General features: G+C 40.4%; 1 protein-coding gene across 1 annotated transcript in view; it reads right to left on the bottom strand.

Moving 5' to 3' along the window:
• Window positions 1–226: 226 nt before the first annotated feature.
• Window positions 227–20,650, bottom strand: part of LOC103173148 (PC3-like endoprotease variant B) — a 200,654-nt gene continuing 180,230 nt past the window's right edge. The window contains exons 10-14 of the mRNA XM_042334413.1: window positions 18,603–18,702; window positions 12,505–12,690; window positions 6,450–6,579; window positions 388–551; window positions 227–253 (exon numbers count right to left, since the gene is read on the bottom strand). Of these exons, the coding sequence (XP_042190347.1) occupies window positions 227–253; window positions 388–551; window positions 6,450–6,579; window positions 12,505–12,690; window positions 18,603–18,702 (607 nt within the window). The remainder of the gene's footprint in view (window positions 254–387; window positions 552–6,449; window positions 6,580–12,504; window positions 12,691–18,602; window positions 18,703–20,650) is intronic.

Raw genomic sequence — 20,650 nt, 5'->3', positions numbered from 1 at the left:
TCAACCGCGCCTTTGGTCACCCCTACCCTCCCTGCCATCCACCCCTCCTGATCCCAACCACCAGTTCGGGACCAAATTCCTGACTGTCTAGTGCCTGGGACAACCTCCGGATTTGAAAGCCACTATACAAATGTCATTTGTTGTTGTTGTTTGAAAAAAATAATTTCCTCCTTACGTCATAAAACAGGAAATGAAAGTACAGAAGGTGAGAGAATGTGTCAGTACATCAAACCCTCTTCTCCTCTTCAACATTCTGTTAGTTGAAATTAACTTACAAGGCAGAATTATTGACCACAGATGTGTGTATTGAATGTCACAATATTTTATAAACAAATAAAATCTCAATAAAACCTGATCATTGGTCTGATGTAATAAAATGTCTTTTACCTTTTTCTTTGTTTTCACTGAAGGAATATCAGCTTCATTTACTCTCTTTATATTTTCAGAAACAAATGCTTCAGCTAGTTCTAAATTCACTTGACTGTTTTCTATGAATTCTGTGAGGCTTTCTTGCAGGTTGTATCGGTTGTACAGGACACCAGAGTGCTTCACTGTGCAGGAACATAGAATTCAAGTGTTAAACTGTGAACTTACAACACATATTTTCATTTTAACTGCTAAGTGAAATAAATAATCCCCACAAATTTATGTCTGCAGCATCTCAGTGTTACTGCACTAAGATAAGCCAGGCACAAAGATCCTGTTGAAAAATTGGTATTGCTGTGATTGACCAACTCGGAGCAAAACTCTCCTGCATATTTAGCATCAGCGCTCCCATCTATTTGGCGGCACACTATCTATATATTACAGGATTTGTATCACAAGGGCAGACATGGAAAGCATTTTTTGAAATTCATCATTTCTCTGGGATTACCCCGGTCGCCTATCAGCATCATTAAAATGATGGTGTCGCCGGAGAGAGAAAAACACATCAAGTTGCCATTGCCAAAATTAATGGCAGGGTTGAGCAGCAATGCTGGAGCAGCAGTGCTTGAAGAAAAGAAAAACTGTGGCAACATCACTGGTTAACTCTGGATTTGCTGCAGGGCAGTGCAGGGCAGGGAGTAAATTAAATATTGCAACAGTATATCATGAGCAAGTGAGAGCCTGAGGCAGACATGGATGAGAAATGCAGAGAGATGCACCAAAGCAACTGGGCGGGAGGGGGGAGAAAAAAAGATGCAGGATAGGAGGGAAAACTAGGAACTGAGCAAGAGAGGGAAAACAACATGCAGGAAGCAAGTAAGCTGAAGGTATATTTTGAAGAGAACGAGGAGGAGAAATTATAACAGAAGAAAACACAGCATAAAGGAGAATGGAAATAAGAGGTTGCAGAGAAAATCAGGAATTAAACAAGACAAATGTTGGGTAATATGTAAAGTTAACCTTGGATCAATATTTTCCCTCATACATACATATCTGTACTTGTGTATCTAAAGGAAAATGTAAAAAAAAAGGAAATAGAGCAGAAGGAAATTACAGAAGATAAAGGGGGACTATTTTACTGTTATTTAGTGAATCTGCTGAACTTGGTGTATGAGAGCACTTTACTGTCTGTGGTGTGGTGTTCAGTGCTTTGGGACATCCTCCTTCCTGATGTGAAAGGCGCTATACAAATATAATTTGTTGTTGTTGTGTACATTCACCGAATGGACAAGAGTGTGTCATGATTAGGAAATTTACACATCAGCAAAGATTCAACCCAAAGTGTAGCACTTATGACATGGGGAAAAAGTATCATGATCTGGCAACACTCACATGTTTCTATCCCTTATCATTTGAGATGACTGATTGTTATTTTCAGTTTGCACTCTATACATTTATATACTCTATTAAATAAAATCAGAATAATTGCAGGATATGATGATATCTACATTCTCCTGGATCTAATCTAACTTAGATGACCGCTATTACTTTGTCTCTTCCAATGGCTTTTCCTCCTGCCCTCCCACGATAATCTACAAGTATCTCACAGCTGGATCCTCAGTCCCTTGGACACTTCTTCTCCTTATCTACATGCTCTCTTTTGGTTACATCATCTGCCATTACTGGCTTAACTTCCACATGTATGCGGATGACACCCAAATCTACTTTTGACTACAATCTACTGATGTTCTGTCCGCATCAAGCACAGATGAGCTTGCAGTTTAACTTGAACGTGGCGTAAAGCCTTTTCCCTCAGTTCCTGCCAACATCTCCAAATTTCTGGCTGACCAAACCAGTTTGCAACCTTGGTTTAAACAAAACGCAAAATACTGCAGATGCTGCAAACCTGAAACAAAAACAGGAGTCGCTGGGAACACTCAGCAAGTCAGCAGCATCTATGGAGAAAGGAAAGTGAGTCAATGTTTTGGGTCCACGACCGGAAACGTTGACTCACTTTCCTTTCTCCATAGATGCTGCCTGACCTGCTGAGTGTTCCCAGCGACTTACGTTTTTGCTTGCAACCTTGGTGTTCAGTTCAATCTTCCTGCCTTCCTCACACTTGGTCCCTGATCAAACTGCTTTGTTTCATTTCGCCACTTTGCCTGACTCCATCCATCTTTCACATCAAGCATATCCCAAACTCTCATTCATACCTTTTTACCTCCTGACTTGATTTTTCAAATGAACTCCTCACCAGTCTCCCTAATTTCACCAGTCATAAGCTTCAGCTGATACAAACCGCCTCCCTTCAATTCTCTACTTCTGTAATCTTTCCCTCTTCTGCATAACCATTAGTGGCTGTGCCTTCAGCAATTACACTCCTGCTGCTCCAACTCACCCCTTCTCTGTCTGTTTTTAAATCCTGCTCAAAAACCTAACTCTTTGCCCAAGCTTATAATAATGACATAATAATAATTCTTGCATTTGATATAGCACCTTATCATGTCATTTAGATGCCTGAAAGTGCTTCACAGGAAGTGGTTTTGACTGTATTTTCTGGACAAAGCGCAGCAGCCAGTTTGGGCATAGCAATGTCCCACAAAAAGTTGGGGGATTTTTGGCCAGGACAATGGAAGAAACTCCTACCAGAGGTGAGAGAGCTACCACTGAGCCAGGCTGACACCTGAGCCAATGGTCACCGAGCCCCCTTGGTTGCCTTAATTCAAAAATTAAAATGACTGGCTGGCAAACTTGAGTTGTACTTTTTTTAAATGAAAACAAATATCTGAATAATTTAAGTGAAAAATAATACTTTTGAAGCATGCCTTCTGGAGTTTTTGCCTGTTTGCATTTTAACTGTAGAGTGTTAAATGAGACAAACCATTGAGAACTACAGAGGAAGCAATCCCATTGAAGACAGTCATAGCTCTTTTAAGGGCAATGAAACCATCTGAAGAGTGTGAACACTACTATCAACCAGCTTGATACTCAATTACTGATTCAATCTCCACACTTGGTGCTACCCTTGCAAACAACCTTAAATTAATTCAGTATTATAAAGAGTAACAAACCTGTTACGTGCCTCAGGCAGTGGCGAGAAACTGACAATCTAAGACTCTTACCAGAAGGAACAAACACTGCAGGCACTGAAAAAAACACACCCCAGCTGTTCTAGGATGAAGTGTTGTTCTGCCTCACTTTACGCTCACCCGAGGTTGTGTTTCTCAATCATGTCCACAGAAATAACTGCAATACTGCCTTTCTTGACCCTATTTCACTGAGCGTTGAAGTACTGTATTGATTTAAAATGCAGTGTCTCAGCCACATCGTGAGACAGCAATAGATTCAGCCATAATCACTATTAATTAACTGTAAAAATTACTGCATCAAACTCAAAAAATGTGCATTTCCTTCAAATTCCCCTGCAAAGCTGTTTTAATGAAATAAACAATGAATAGTAACTATTACAATTCTGCTCAGCCTAGGTAATGCCTTTAACTTAGATGTTTCCCTCCATCACGGCAGGGTGAAACCTTGGGCACGTTTTTCCTTACTCCACACGCCTGATAATAATCCCTCAAGAAAAAATAACAATAATAATTTGGTTACTCAATCCACGACTGTTTGTGGGACACTGCTGTGCGCAATTGGCTGCCGCGTTTCGCTCACAAATATACGGTCAATTCACTTTACAGTCTATTCTGTGAAGCACTTTGAGACGTCTTGAAGGCGTGAAAAGCGCTATATCAAATGCAAGGATTATTATTATTATCACCGCAAATAGGAATTTGTTAAAAGCCTGATGTTTAAATTGCTTGGTGTGATTCCCTACGTGTTCACCAAAGGTACAAAAGCTATTTCAGCACAAAGCTATATTTCACTATTGTTACATGCAGAATAAAAAAACAAACAAACTGTTAAGGTATCAATATGTGTCAGTTCAATGTAATAGTTAGAAAACAGCAGAACTACTGCAACAGACTGAGAACAAGCTCTCTCTGATCTCTTCAGGCAGTAACACTTCCACAATAAAAAAAACTGGCCATTTGCTCACTGGCATTGGGGTAAGTGTCTGCATGTTGGTTATATTTAGCCTTTGAAAAAAACATTCTGTTTCTGATTTCATAAAAACAAATAAACTCTCACTAAGAATCACATCAATGAAATCAGCAGTGGAATGTTTGAAAGGGAGTCAGGGCCATCAATGCCTGAAACATTTTAGGGGCGAAATGATTGCATTTCCTGCTAGGGTTCCAATCATTTTGCTTTGAGGTTCAATGCATTTTGCATTGCCCGCTATGATTTTAAGCATTTTGCATTATGTTTTGTAGTTTCATGCATCCCACAATGCCTTCTGGAATTTCAATATATCGTATTATGTGCTGCAGTTCCACGCAGTTTGCATTGCCTACTGCAGTTCTAAGGTAATATCACATCATGTATTGCAGTTTCATGTATCTTGATTGCTGTTGTTCTCTGCATTTTGCATTGTACGGTGGAGTTTCAAGTGTGTTATATTTCAGGTACTGTATATGTTTGCATAGTCAGTGGCATAATAGTGCCTTGGGATCTTTAACATCCACCTGAACAGGCAGTTGGTACCTCGGTTTAATGATACATCCGAAGGATGGTACCTCAGACAATGCAACACATCTCCAGCCCTCCATTGTCAGCTAATGGAGTGTCAGCCAATGTGATTCCAAATCCCAACATTGGACTTGACCCACAACCTTCTGACCTAGAGGCAAGAGTGTTACCAACTGAGCCAGGCTGGCACACACAGCTAGAGAATTAAAGACTATTAATAATTAAAATATAATTGATATAAAATGGTTGGGGGAATGTGATATGTGATGTTATAATTATCACCAGTGATCCATCACATGGACAGAAAATACGATTAAAACTTATCCTGAATGACGGGGCTGGGTGAACAACTTTGTTTTTGGAAGAATGCTTTCATCCAGGGTTTGTTTTTATTGATCGAGATTGCTCGTGTTCTGGCTGTCGGAGCAGTGATTCAGTGCTGAAATGGAATGCTTCTTTTTGAGCTGAGGTCTGGTGTATTTCATTTTGGTCGGCTGCGTGTGCATTATGAGGGATTCAGTGAATTTTAAGGACATTTTCCGAACATGTACTCACCATCACATCGCATCAATAATAATAATCCTTTCATTTGATATAGCACCTTATCACATCATTGCGATGTCTCGAAGCGCTGCCCAGTATATACTATAAAGTGAAGTATATTTTGTGGGCAAAATCTGGCAGCCAATTGCGCACAGCAAGTCCCACAAACAGTTAAGGATTGAGTGACCAAATTATTGTTATTATTTTTTCAAGGGATTATTACCCCCAGAAAGAGATCTGACAAACAGAGGTGTGTGGATTAAGGAAACTTGCCTAACATTTTGCCTGGTCAGGAATCGAACCCAGGTCCTCTTGCTTGCGAGATGAGTGCTCTAACCAATATGCTACAGCACTTCATAATTTATCATCTCATGACAAATGATTAAAGGATATGTTATTGGCATTCAATGTTTACCACACTTTGATGGAGAACCATGAGATTCACCATTATTATACAGTAATATTCCTTTCCAGCATGGTTACTGGAGTCCTGTAGCTCAGTGGTTGAGCACTCGCTTTGCAAGCGAGAGACCTGAGTTCAATTCCAGGCAGTGCGAAACCTTGGGCAAGTTTCCTCACTCCCCACAGAGCCTAATAATAATCCCTCCAAAACAAAAAACAATAATAAATTGGTCATTTTCAATCCACGACTGTTTGTGGGACATTGCTGTGCGCAATTGGCTGCCGCGTTCGCCCACAAATATACAGTCAATTCACTTTACAGTGTGTTCTGTGAAGCGCTTTGGGATGTCCTCCCGATGTGAAAAGTGCTATATCAAATGCAAGGATTATTATTATTATTATTATTATTAGTCCTCTCAATTAATGTGATGCTGATACTCATATTGTACATATTGTGCCAATAATGGGTGTATCTGCTCTTTGACCACTTTTGTATATCACAGCTCCATTACCTTTTGGAATGCTTAGTTCCATTCTGAGCATTCACTTACGTTTTTCTTTTTTGGGGAATTTTGTCCTGTAGGTTCCCCATAACGTCAGTTTAAACTGGGTGATAAATCCAGCTGTAGTTTCAGAATAGCGTCTTCTGCAGCCAAAGGTGTAGACGGAATCATCTTTCACCTGAAAAAAAAGGCAAGTCAGCAACTGGTTCAATAATGTATAAAATATAGGACTGGGTAAGGTGTGGTGTGTTAGAACATGACCTTTTCACCTCTGGGACCCAGCTTCAGATCCAGGACTGACTAATGGGATGAGTGTCACCTCTCATCTGCTTTGCAAAAGGTTCTATATGAAATTGATTTGAGCAGACTGATGTGGGTTCCTAGTGCTGCAAGCCAGAAGCACAACATTCTTTGAAAAATGATACCAAACATCGTTGAATTGGATTTCTTACAGCTGAAACTGCGGAAGGTGTCTGACATGGAAAATCGAAATGCCACACTGGTGCAGTGGGGAATATATTTCGGAGATTCAGGTTAACACTCCTGGGGCAGTGTGAATGGAGTTTTACTTTGCATCTAAGCCACGCAATTGCAGAAGCAGGAACATATGATTCTGACATTGGTGCAAATTGTGGGAAAACTCTTTTGACAACACCGAGATCCCATACCTTAATAAGCAGAAATTCATCCTCTTCTCACATAAAACAACCATTTCATCTTAATCATCAGAATCTAAGGTCAATAAAATCATGCAAAGGGAAACTGATATCAGTATATGTGCAGAAGATAAACACATACAGAAACCCATCACCATGCTTAAGTATCCAAACCAGAACTAAGAGTTCTATGCATTTCCTCCATATGGAAATTCTCATGTGCACTCTCTCCTTAGAGGGATGCACCTTGTTTACCTAAATCTTACCTGAGTATTAAACACAGGTTGGCAATAATCAACGCTAGGGGACTCTGGAGGGTGTGTTTGGGTACTGCTGGAGTCTAACCAGCTAAAATTGCGGATTGAAAACAATATTTAAAGCACAGCACTGTCTGGCAAATGTCCCATTGCTTGTCCAGCTAGGACAGCCTTACCCATTAGGGGCCAGGCTTGCTGAGTTAGTAGATTCCTGTAGCAAAATGGTTAGCGCGCTTGCCTCGCAAGCGAGAGGACCTGGGTTTGATTCCCGGCTGGGGTGGAACCTTAGGTAAGTTTGCCTACTCCACATGCCTCTGTTTACCTAGCAGTGAATAGAAAACCCAGTTGTTAGTCGATTGGCGGATTGCTTTCCAGGGGTAATAATCCTTCCAAAAAATAATGATAATAAATTGATCACTCAATCCATGTCTGTTTGTGGGATACTGCTGTATGCAATTGGCAGCCAAGTTTCACCAGCTGAAATACACAGTCACTACTCTTTACAGTATATACTGTGAAGTGCTTTAAGACATCTCAACAACAACAACAAAATTACATTTATAGAATGCCTTTCACGTCGGGAGGACGTCCCAAAGTGCTGAACAGTCAGATGTCGGGGCGCGAGCATGGGGGAGGGGTGGTGTAGGGGTGAGGGAAGGCAGAGAGGTGGGAGGGATTATTTGCTGCAATATACTGCAATATAATGCAAAGCTGTTGTTGTAATTCTTCATCCTCAATAAGAGGTTGTGAAATGCTAATACACACAGTACCCATCCAATATCCTAAAGGTCTGTGAGATGTCTTCCTGACTTGAAAGGTGCTATGTAAATTGTATTATATTGTGTATTCTCCTTATTAAAAATATAGAATTAACCCTAAGGGCATATTTCATCTAGGTTACTTCTGGAAAAAAATTGGGAGAAAAATTTGGAATTTGATTTGTTATTTAAACCTCAGTATATTTTAGATTAGACATTTTGGCAAAGCAACCTCCGAACAATATTGAGCTTTGAGCTTTAAACAATAATTCAGAAACTTCTTTGTTATCATTTCACACAGTATGAAATGTGAGATACCTTCTGTGAAATAGATCAGATCCTGTAGGATAATATTTCCATTCTGAGCTTTACAATTGTTCCCCTAAGGTCCTATACACCTCGATTTTCATTTTGTTTGATATATATCGAAAGAAAGAGTCGGGTTTTCTTTCTGCAAAATCACTGAATTACTGACCATAATGTTCCCTCAGTCAGGGACTGTGTTAATGTCCTGCAGACACACTGAAGCACTAATGGTCAGTTTCCCAAGATTAATAATACATTGTGGAGATAGAGGAATGATAATGACTGCTCTGGTGTAAGAACGTACTGTTAAGCACAGTCTGGGAGAGGAAGTAAACATCCAGGTTATTATCTCTCTAGGTTCCTTAATCTATTTCATGCACTGTCATCTCAAGCATACAGGCATGCAAATGCTACCCCTGTTTGACAAAACTCCTAAACAGTGGATTTAAATACTAATTACTGAGTTATTTATAGGAAATTAACAGTTCCCCCCCCCCATTTGATAGTAAGGTATAAAAGAGATGGAATATCAAATGGTTTTCCTCCCGTGCTCATGGGAACTGATGCCTTAAACAAACAGCGGCCGAGGGCAAAACAAACAAAATGGCAAAACACAACAGTGCTCAGCTAAATGGTGAATGCGATACCAGCGAAATAAAAGAGCACAAACGCTGACCAGTATAATAGTGATCTGAAATAAAGTGCTGGACATGGATAGCAAGTACATTAGCATCTGATAGGTCAGTATATCACATGTGTCCCTCTGTCAGAACTTAACGGTGGCCTGGTCCTTCAGTGGACAGTACCATCACTGTAACTGCCCTTTTTTCTGCATTTGATGTTATAGACATCATAACAATATATGCTGTGTGCAAATTGACTGCCACCTCTGCCTACAAATACACAGTTACCACACTTTACAGTAAATCTTTTGAAGCTGTAGACTTTTTACCAACATGATAAAGTGTTGTATGAAATGCACATATCATTATTATTATGATCGGTAGTCATGTCACTTGTTTCCTGTAGGTGGGACTAGTATTGTGATTGTGATATTAGTTTCATAGATGGTTCAGCTCAAAAACAGGCCATTTGGCCCATCCAATCTGTCTAGTGTTTATACTCTACATGAGGATTCACTTCAAATCCCAAGTATTTGATGATGTGATCCATCAACTTCAAGCAAATCTATGAAAGTGCTGGACTGAGGTCCAAGGTTGCTTTGTCTTACATTGGTGAGCATATGTTAATGAGTTTCCATTCTCATACCAGCAAGAGAAATACACTTTCTTTTAATCAAATCCTGATGTTTGCCAGAACTTGAAGATTTGCTTAATTTAAACTTGGTAAAACAAAACCTGTTTACATTTTGTATGCGTTGAATTGTATTGTCATCTCTTTCTATTGTGGAGTCCCACAGTGTAGTGGTTAGCGCACTCGCCTTGCAAGCAAGAGGACCCAGGTTCAATTCCCAGGCAGGCAGAAACCTTAGGTAAGTTTCCTTACTACACATGCCTCTGTTTACCTAGCAGTAAGTAGGAACCCAGTTATTAGTCCATTGGCAAATTGCTTTCCGGTGGTCAAAATCCTTCCCCCAAAAATGTGGTCAATCCATGACTATTTGCGGGCCACAGCTGTATGCAATTGACAACCGCGTTTCGCTCACAAAATACACAGTCAATCTACTATACAATATATTCTGTGAAGTGCTTTGAGACGCCTCAATGACATGATAAGGCGCTATTTCAAATGCAAGGATTATTATTTATTATTATTCAATTCTTTGAAGGTTGTTGGTGGTGTTGTGTGGGAGTCGGGGAGGAACGTGTCCTTCAGTATTAGATCTGGCCCTAGTTCTGCTATCCGAGCAGTTTTGTTTAGTCTCCTTCTCACCCATGTGTGTTTGGTGAGGCTTGTTGATGCTCAGTCAGAAGGCTGACTGAGATTTCCAGTCCAGTGTCTGATATACTTGTCGACATTGCATGCAAACATGCATTTCCTGCCAGCAAAATCCCTCCAACTGGTATGGGAGCCTGTCAGCCAGCAGACGGCCTGAGGAGATTGCCAAGCTACACTATGAGAGTGATAAGGAATACAGAAATAGTACAAAATATGAGAATGCTGGCTACCCATTATACCACTGGAACGCAAATGGAAGGCACTTAAACAGCTGAAACTGCATTAATTACACAACATTATGTTACACAGCAATTTTATATAATGTTCTGGTGCAGGATACTTTTTGTATGGAACAATCACTGGCATATAATAAGGATGTAATGGTGTGGCTAAATTACTTCTTAACATGGAGCATTCTTCCAAGTAAAGCAATTTGCTGCACCATATTTGATAGACTATGAGACATGATTTTTGCCCTTCTCCTATAGGGAGAGTAAGCCATACTCATGTGACTTACATTTGGATGTGGTTCTAATGGGAACCTGCTGCTCAATGACTAACAGCATGGACACTCTATCACAGGCATTCTGTCATGATCTGCATACTCTTATCTTTGAGTATCTACACAGCTTGCAATTCAAAGAGAATGGAATCTCTCTCCATTCTTATCTGAATCAATTTTTTTCTTCTTCTGCTAAGATTTGCTGTAGATAGCCTTTCAAACAAGGTTCCCAGTACTAATACAATGGCACGATCTGCCTGGCGTAAAATGATTATTTCAGTCGCTGCTTCTTCTCTGACTTAACTTTCATTTCTGCTTTTTGCTGAAAATTCCATGCATCCCACTACCCATGGACATTTCAGAGATAAATCGTTGGAATAGAATGTGTACTTTCTCCTTGGAGGGACGCTTCCTCCTTACCTAATTCCGGAATGTATTACAACACAACTTGCACTTATATAGCACCCTGCACGCAGAGCAGCGTCTCAGAGCGCTTAACAGTGGAATAGCATGACTATTAGATGCAGGTTAGCAAGAGAGAAGGCTTGGGGACTCCAGAGTGTACGTTGAGGTGCTGCTTGAGTCTAACCAGCTAAAACTGTTGTTATTGCTGTATGGCAAACTTTCCCGCTGCTTGTCCAGCTTGGACCACCCAATCAGTTAGGGCTTTGGCTTACAGGGTTAACAGGAGCTGAGTGGGATGACTCCCTATCCCCAGTGAGTGGTTTGCCCTTCCATGTCCTGCCAATGAGCCAGGCTGGCAGTGCTGTCATGATTAGTGCCCAGGAAGGTAGGACTGTGAATTCGGAAAGTTAGGCAGCATCGATGTGCATCAGAGTATGAAGTACCTTCTAAATCTGAGGATAAAATAAAACTCCTCAACTACATTTGTCACAAGGCATGATCAGTTCCCTCTTGGGAGTCAATACGCATCAAGGACATGGTACTAGCTGAGAACAAGTGAGAGCCTGAATTACATAAAAACTCTGAATAAATTTCCTTACGTAAACAATATATTATATAGTGTTGAAAAGAGAGTGAGGAAGTGGGAATGATTCCGAAGCTCTAATCCAATTGAAAAGGGTTCAGGTGACATCGCGAACTGGATACAGTTTCTTATTGTCACCTGAACCATCTTGATCAGTTGTTACTAACTGATCAAGGTAAACTAAAGTACTGAGAATGCTTTAGATTTAGAACTCTATTTTGGAGCTTAAAACACCACAGATCAGGAAAACAACTAAATTAAGATTGTTTCCTGTATTTATTTTATCGTGGCAAGTCATGCATTTTTTGCTGGTTCGACTCCAGCGGTACCCCACTGCACACTATGGGGTCTCCAAGCCTTGGTTCTTCCCAACCTGCACCTAATACAGGAATCAGGTGAGCAGGAATGCGTCTCTGTAGGGAGAGGGTATGCATTCCATTCCAATAACTATCTCTGGAATTTCAATGTGTAGATGGGATGCACGGAACTCTCCGTTTGGTTTGGATGCTCTTAAGCATCGTGATGGGGTTCCGCATGTGTCAGACACCCGGTTGACCCCCCCAAAAAAATAGATTGTCTGCCTGGATGACAGCAGAAATAAAAAAGCTTTGGGGGTGAAATTTAAATACAGTGCCAGAGTGAAAAATTCTATATCAAATGATACAAAGGATTATTATTAATAATTATTACAAAATTCTCATACGAACTATGCCTAAACATAAACTAAAGTTACTCACAGTAAGTTTCCAGGTGCCTTTTGGATCTTCTCCCCAGGAATGCACAGTTGTGAAAGTCCAGTTTGTTAGTCCTTCTTTGCTGTTATCTGCTTCACGGATTCCAAGTAGTTGGGAAACAGTACCATATGGAGAGGTGAGAAAGATGCTCAGATCACCACGGCAGATGCTTGACAGGCTGACAGTCACCTGCAAATGTATAAGCACTATAAAAGCATGTACTAACTGTGGCAAGCCTGTCTGCTTGACGCTGACAGCAACTGAACAGAAAGGGGATTTGCTAGATGTGTAAAATGCTCATACAAACCATGTTTAAATGATTAGCATTTTGCAGCAATTATACTATATTCTACTCCATATCTGTGTTGGATCACCATTCCAGGCAATGCCTGGTGTGACAACCAATCTGACACACATGTTTTTTTTATTCCTGAAAGGGTCAGAGTTCATGGAGCTGAATGGCACTACCAGCTGCTATTGTGTTAAACAGAAATGACTGGCTCCAGTGGTTGCCAGTCTACTTATGCCATTATTATACTATGAAGTTCACACTGAATTGATGCCCATTGGTGGGTTAAATGTAATGTAAATTTATCGCAACAAGGCATCAAAATTTTACCTTGGTTCAGTTACGTGCCTTGAACTGCCAGTTAATGGAATACTTCTTTTAAGGATTTTTATTACCAAAAAGTTGACATATCCTGTTCACTGGCAGTAGAAGGCTACAAGCTAGTTGTCTAACCCGTGGACCAATCTTCTTAGACTGTCTGCAGAATTAAGGATAGCCTGGGGATGAGGACTCATAGTCTTCTCTAAATCAACATTCAAGTGCAGTACTGGGGGAGCGCTGTATTATCAGTCATACGGTCCTTTGGGTAATATTCCCGTCTGCTTGGGTGGAAGCAGGATTGGAGGATCGCAAATGTCACACCACTATTTAAAAAAGGTGGAAAGGAAAAGATGGGGAACTATAGGCCAGTTAGTCTCATATCAGTGATAGGAAAAATTTTAGAATCATTGATTAAGGATGTGGTAGTGCGGTATTTAGGGGAGCAGAATATAATTAGGCCAAGTCAACATGGCTTTACAAAAGGGAAGTCATGTTTGACAAATCTCATAGAGTTTTTTGAGGATATTTTGAGTAAACTAGATAAGGGTGAATCAGTGGATGTGGTCTATTTGGACTTCCAGAAGGCATTCGATAAGGTGCCACATAAAAGGTTAGTCCAAAACATAAGGGCCCATGGAATTGGGGGAAACATATTAACGTAGATTGGGGAATGGTTAATGGGTAGGAAACAAAGAGTAGGGATAAACGGATCCTTTTCAGATTGGCGGGATGTGACTAGTGGAGTGCCACAAGGATCAGTCCTTGGGCCTCAGCTATTTACCATCTACATCAACGATCTAGATGAGGACATTGAAGTTAATATATCTAAATTCGCGGATGACACAAAACTAGGAGGAAGTGTCAACACAGAGGATGACATTAAAAAATGCAGCGAGACATAGATAGGTTAGGTGATTGGGCAGGTAGGTGGCAGATGAAGTATAATGTAGGGAAGTGCGAAGTCATCCACCTAGGTAGCAAAAACAGTAGAGCGGGTTATTTTTTAGAAGGGGAGAGATTGGAATGTGTTAGCGTCCAGAGGGACTTGGGTGTCCTTGTACACCAATCACAGAAAGTTAGTCTGCAGGTGCAGCAGCAATTAGGAAGGCGAACGGTATGTTAGCATTCATTATGAAAGGATTAGAGTATAAGAGTAGGGAAGTCTTGCTGCAACTGTATAGGGCCCTGGTGAGACCACACCTGGAATACTGTGTGCAGTTTTGGTCTCCTTATTTAAGGAAGGATGTACTTGCCTTGGAGGGGGTGCAGTGTAGATTTACTAGGTTAGTACCAGGGATGAAGGGGATGAGTTACGAGGATAGGCTGACCAATTTGGGCCTATATTCTCTAGAATATAGAAGAATTAGAGGGGATCTTATAGAAACCTATAAGATCATCAAAGGGCATGATAGAGTAGATAGTGGGAGATTGTTTCCCCTGGTTGGAGAAACTAAAACCAGGGGTCACAACCTTAAAATCAGAGGCCAGCCCTTTCACACTGACTTGAGGAAGAACTTCTTCACTCAAAGGGTGGTGAATGTATGGAACTTGCTACTCCAAAGGGCTGTTGACGCTCAGTCCTTGAACATATTCAAGACTGAGACAGATAGATTTCTTATTGCAAAAGGGATTAAGGGATATGGGGATAAGGCAGGGTTAGGTTATTAGCTGGAGTTAGATTAGAAGATCAGCCATGATTGAATGGCGGGGCAGGCTCGAAGGGCCGAATGGCCTACTCCTGCTCCTACATATTATGTTATGTTATGTTGTTCAGATGGATATTAAAGATCCCATAACACGATTTGAAAGAGAAGAGAGTTTCTCCTGATGTCCTGGCCAGCAATTCTCCAAATAATTTGGTCATTCTCTTCATAGCTGTTTATGGTTCTTGCTGTGTGTAAATTAACTGCAGTGTTCACTAAAAAATACACAATTAGTACACTTACAGCAATTTTCTGTGAAGCGCTTTGAGACGGTCAACATTATAGACTCTACACCAAATCCAAGACTTATTATTACTATTATTCAATGTGTAATTATTCCATGCACTACAAATGTGATCCCAAATTCTTCTTGAAGAATATTAAATTCACTCATGGTTTTCTACCATAAAAATACTGTGAGTATAGAATAGGACTTCATAGAATACACTGTAGTCATAGTACAGCTGATAGGAACCTTGGAGTAATATAAGTGCCTGCTGCCTGCATCATCAGACACTTGATATCAATCCTCAGTCTCTATCACCAGCAAAATGATTGTGGTTCATCAAGCAACATGTAATTATCCTGCATTTTAGCAACAGTAGGACCATTATATTAAGCATGCAGCTGAAAACAGTGACAAATTCATCCTTACATATGACTCGAACATTAAATCCAGCTTTGTCAGAGTCAGACCTGTAACCATGGAGGTGTCACCCAAGCCATCATTGAACAAGACCACTTTATTGTTCCATTATTGCGCACCTATTATTGCTTGTCCTACAGCCTCTACTGGAGATATTACTGTGGAGTGAAAGTAAAATCAATATTGCACATGTGGAAACATCATTTCCCATAAATTTGTAACCAAGAAAAGACCCAACAGTTGGGACTAAATGGGATTTTTCACTTGTGAGAGGGGTCAATGTATCATGGAGTACAAGGATGTTCCAATCTACTATGCCAAAAAGCATTTATAAGGTTCCAGCATTCCCTCAGATTGTTGATATATGTCAGCTTGGCACACCCTGAACATTGTTGCCAAGGAAACAGGACAAGTGGACATAGGTTCAGGTTTTGAAAGGCAATGTTTAGGGCAGACACCAATCAGTTACCAGGGTGGGTGGTAGAGGCCAGGAGACTGAACTGATTTAAGAAACAGCCTGATGATGTAATGGGAGGATGATAGGGTTGATATTCAGGAAGGATGAGATCCAATGGGCTAAAGGGCCTTCAACATTGTGGAGTCCTGCAGCTCAGTGGTTAGAGCACTCGCATCGCAAGCGAGAGAAGCTGGGTTCGATTCTTGGGAGGGTGAAACATTGGGCAAGTTTCCTTACTCCACAGGCCTCTGTTTACCTAGCAGTAAGTAGGAACCTGGTTGATAGTCGATTGGCGGATCGCTTTTCTGAGGATAATAATCCCTTCAAAAAAGTAAATGAATAATGATTTGGTCACTCAATCCACAACTGTTTGTGGGACACTGCTGTGCGCAATTGGCTGCCACGTTTCACCCACAAAATATACAGTCAAGTCACTTTACAGTATATTCTGTGAAGCATTTTGAGACATCTAGAAGAAGTGATAAGGTGCTATATCAAGTACAAGGATTATTATTATCCAAACCGATTTTGTGAATATATCAGAAATTTTAGTCTTTGTCAGTTACCACCTGCCTACAAAGTTCTGTTAGTTAAACTGGAAAGCAAAGACAAGCAAAACGTGGCCAAGTATCTGCCCACTTAAGATGAAGATCTTAAATAAGTCCTGTAACATTTCTTGGGTTACAACACATTAAATGTAGTTATTGCCCAGCTCTTAACAACCCAGTTGAGTCCAATGATTTAATTTAACGGTCCTATTTTTCACTTACATTCAGCCATTCTGCTCTCACTCTCTGAAACTCCATTCCAGTGTCCTTTTGACTGCTCCATCCCATCCCTCTCCCAAAGCACGTTTCAAAACATACCTCTTTGACCATGCTTTCGGTCATCTTTCCCCTCCCCTTATAAACTTAGAGAGATAAATGTACCAAAGGGGTAATTTCCCCCTATTGGTAGTTATGCTGCAGAGTGAGTAATATCCTGTTTCAATAATAAAACCATTTTATGCGTTTAAAACAAAAGCTGCAAATTTCTGTTTGTGGTTTATGTGACTGATGGGGAATGGGGGGGCAGCTTAGGGGTATTTGATATTTATCACATCAAATGTATTGGAGATGGATCCTTCAACACCATTCTCAATAGCAAAATCCATAAAGCAAAGCCTATGAAACTGGACTAGTGGGTTTTACTAAACAAATGGAGTAACTGGTATTGCGCTAACCTGCTTTGGTCCCAGCTTCACAGATGTCGTCGCTAAGTACGTGTTAGAAAAGGGGGGATGGGGGGGAAAGTTTGCCTCGGGCACGTTTGAAATGATAAATATCGAATGTGCCGCAAAATTGACCCCAATGTTGAAAAAGCAATTAAGCCACTGAATTGATGCTGGAAGTCAATTAAGTTGGGAACTGTACGATTTTCTGCTGCCACTGAGGCTTACCAAGCATGGGGGTATTAAATCATAGTCTGAGTAGGTGTAAACTCTAAAACTGTGCGCAGAGTGCCACAGCTTTGGCAGAGTGTACAGAGGATTTTACATCAGACAATGGCCTGCACTACAGTTCTAGGTGCCGTTGTGTTATCTGAGGAGGAACGGAATAAAAGGGAGCTTACTGGCCAGAAGCAGAGGCCTTACAGCACAGAAACACATTTGCTGGAAGGATCTTCCAGTCTGTCCTATCTGGATCTCACAGATCCTGATATTCCTCAGCCTGCCAGTTATTTTATGGATTAGCAATGGGAATTTTGCTGCCATATTTTAAAGTCACTGTGCAATAGCAGCGAGGAGCAAGCACAGTAACCACTGCCAAAACATAATAATTCTTGCATTTGATATAACACCTTACCACGCCCTTGAGACATCTCAAAGTACTTCACAGGATTTGTAAAGTGATGTGACTGTGTGCATTTAGTGAGTGAATGCAACAATCAATTTGCGTGCAGCAATGTTTGAAACAGCCATGTTGTGAGCGACCAATTTTATTTATTATTTGTGAGACCGCTGACCAGTACACCAAGAAAAACTCTAGACAATGATATAAAAATATTATCAACAAACTCTCCATATTGATAGAAGAGTTTCAGAATATTCCTCATATATCTCAGGAAATGTTTTTGGTTTTTACGCATTTCTTCAGTTAAAATACCTAAAGAAAAATCTGATTCACAAAACCTACTTCAGTGAAGTTGTTGTCTTTGTTTCAGTAATAATAATAATCATCCTTGGATTTGATAAAGCGCCTTTCACTTGAGGAGGACGTCTTAAGGCGCTTCACAGGATTGATTGTAAAGCGTAGTGGACGGTGCAGATACCCAACATGGAAAATTAAAATAGCAGAAATGCATTTGTTAAAGGAACTGTATTTTAAAGAAAGATTTGTCCCTTTTAATAGCTGTATTTATTTTCTGCAGTTCTCCCTCAGGCATCATTTTGTGAGGATAGGGAGAAGGGAAAGGGTAAACTAATGGGTTCTCAGGTTGTGCTGAAACCTCTCACAGCTACATGAGGACTTCTGATTTTCCCAGTGTCTTTTTTATAAAATTCTAATCCTTTGTAACTCAACCATGAAAACAAAAGATATTTTAAAAGAAAATAATTCCATCGAATGATGTTCCAGCCGCCGCCTGCCTCATTTGTTGGGACTTTGGATATATCTTGGAAATCATGCTTGTTGCCAGCTCTCTCACCTGCACGTGCTCAAGTGAGTCAACCTCATTCTCGGTTCCCGTGCACCCGTCCGTTGTCAGATTCAGTATCAGCGGATGTTCTGTAGAAATAGCAATAGATCTAGGGAGAGGGGGAGGAGTAAAACAAAGTCATTTTGCAGCAACAGCCATGTTTAAGGGAAACAAGTCATCCTTCTGTCATTTAGCCTGCATAGACTGTCAGATAGCACCACGTCCCAATGCTTTTCCCCCCTTGAATCTCTCAAATGTTCTGTGTTTTTTTTTCATCTCTTCTGGAAAGAAAAGACTTGAAAGGAATCTGCAGGGCAATGCAATAATTACCAGCTGCTAGGTACACTATTTGATGGCCTGCTGCCTTTATAGAATCATAGAATCTTACAGCACAGAAGGAGGACATTTTTCCCATTGGCCAGTACCGGCTCTTTGAAAGATCTATCCAACTAGTCCTACTTCCCCGCTCTTACCCTGTAGCCCTGCAAATATTTTCTCTTCAAGTAGCTATCCAATTCCCTTTGTGGCTATGCATTCACTCGCTAGCCGGGACTGCAAGTTACCTATTCGAGTCACATCGCTTTCTGCTGATGAAAGCATCATACCTTCATCCATCACATTTACATTTCAAAATGTCATACTGCTGTTATTGATTAATTATTAAGTGATCGGGTCACTCTTGAGGATTACCAAGTGGATGATTCCAGGTTACTGTCCCCTTTTATTTTCTATATGCTTTCCTTCTGCTTGCACCTTTCAGCCTTGATTCAAATGGACCAAGGAATGGGAACAATTAAGCTTGAGAGGTTGCTCTTCAGTATCAATGATCTAAGAACCCCTTCTGTTCCTGTTACACAAAACTGACCTTGATTCATACTCAGTGCAGATGACAACAACTTAGGGCGGACTGTGGAATCAGAAGATGCAGCCAAGATTTACAAAAAGAGATTAACAGGGTACAAACCTAGCCTTGCCTGAGCAAATGAAGTTAAGTATGCACAAATAAATTCAGGATATTGTATATAGGAAGTAAAAATAGGAAGCACATGTAAGGGATAGAACTTGCCAAGTGAAAGGTGAAAGCAATCTAGAGATGTTAGTAAATTCATTTTTCACTACGTCCAAATGTACTGACCATGGAAATACATGGCAAATGGAATACAACATATAGTTCTATTTGACACAAAATAAGGTTACTTAAGCCATAGAGGCAATGCAAAATATGGCTAATCCTCACTGTTAGGGGTTGGGTTATGAGGCACCATTAGATAAGATAGACACTTTGAAAGGAATGATTTTTCTACAAGTATGTAAAATGCTTAATAGAATTAAGAAAGTAAACCCAGCATAATACTTTGAGACTTGTCAAGGCAGTAGAACAACTGGATACAGGTTTAATATTTCCTTATACACAGAAAAATAGTCCAGCAGTACACAAAAACACAGAAAAATTTGGAGTCCTGTAGCTCAGTGGTTAGAGCACTCGCTTTGCAAGCGAGAGACCTGAGTTCAATTCCAGGCAGGGCGAAACCTTGGGCAAGTTTCCTTACTCCACACGCCTAATAATAATCCCTCCAAAAACCAAAACAATAATAAATTGGTCATTTTCAATCTACGACTGTTTGTGGGACATTGCTGTGCGCAATTGGCTGCCGCGTTCGCCCACAAATATACAGTCAATTCACTTTACAGTGTGTTCTGTGAAGCGCTTTGGGACATCCTCCCGACGTGAAAAAAGTGCTATATCAAATGCAAGGATTAAAAAAATCAACAGCTGGAACGGAGAACCAGGAAGGGTGGTAAAGGTTAGGATGCTGAATTAATTTCAGAAGTAGCTCGATTCTATAGTAGAAAGACAGAAAGGTAGGTGTTCTGGAAGGATGAAATTAAATGGGTCAAATTGGCCTTCTTCATCTGTATTTCATAAAAGGTCCTCTCATACTATTCCAGGGCAGATTCCTATTCCTTTTTAAGTAGTTAACAACTTACTTTGTTGTGAGTCTGTTTCACAAATCAACTCCTCTGTATGAAACAATGTTCGTCTTATCACTAATCTC

The sequence above is a fragment of the Callorhinchus milii genome, unplaced genomic scaffold, assembly GCF_018977255.1.
Source record: "Callorhinchus milii isolate IMCB2004 unplaced genomic scaffold, IMCB_Cmil_1.0 Scaffold4, whole genome shotgun sequence".
NCBI classification, from domain to species: Eukaryota; Metazoa; Chordata; class Chondrichthyes; order Chimaeriformes; family Callorhinchidae; genus Callorhinchus; species Callorhinchus milii.
This window is presented reverse-complemented; position numbering and strand designations above follow the sequence as displayed.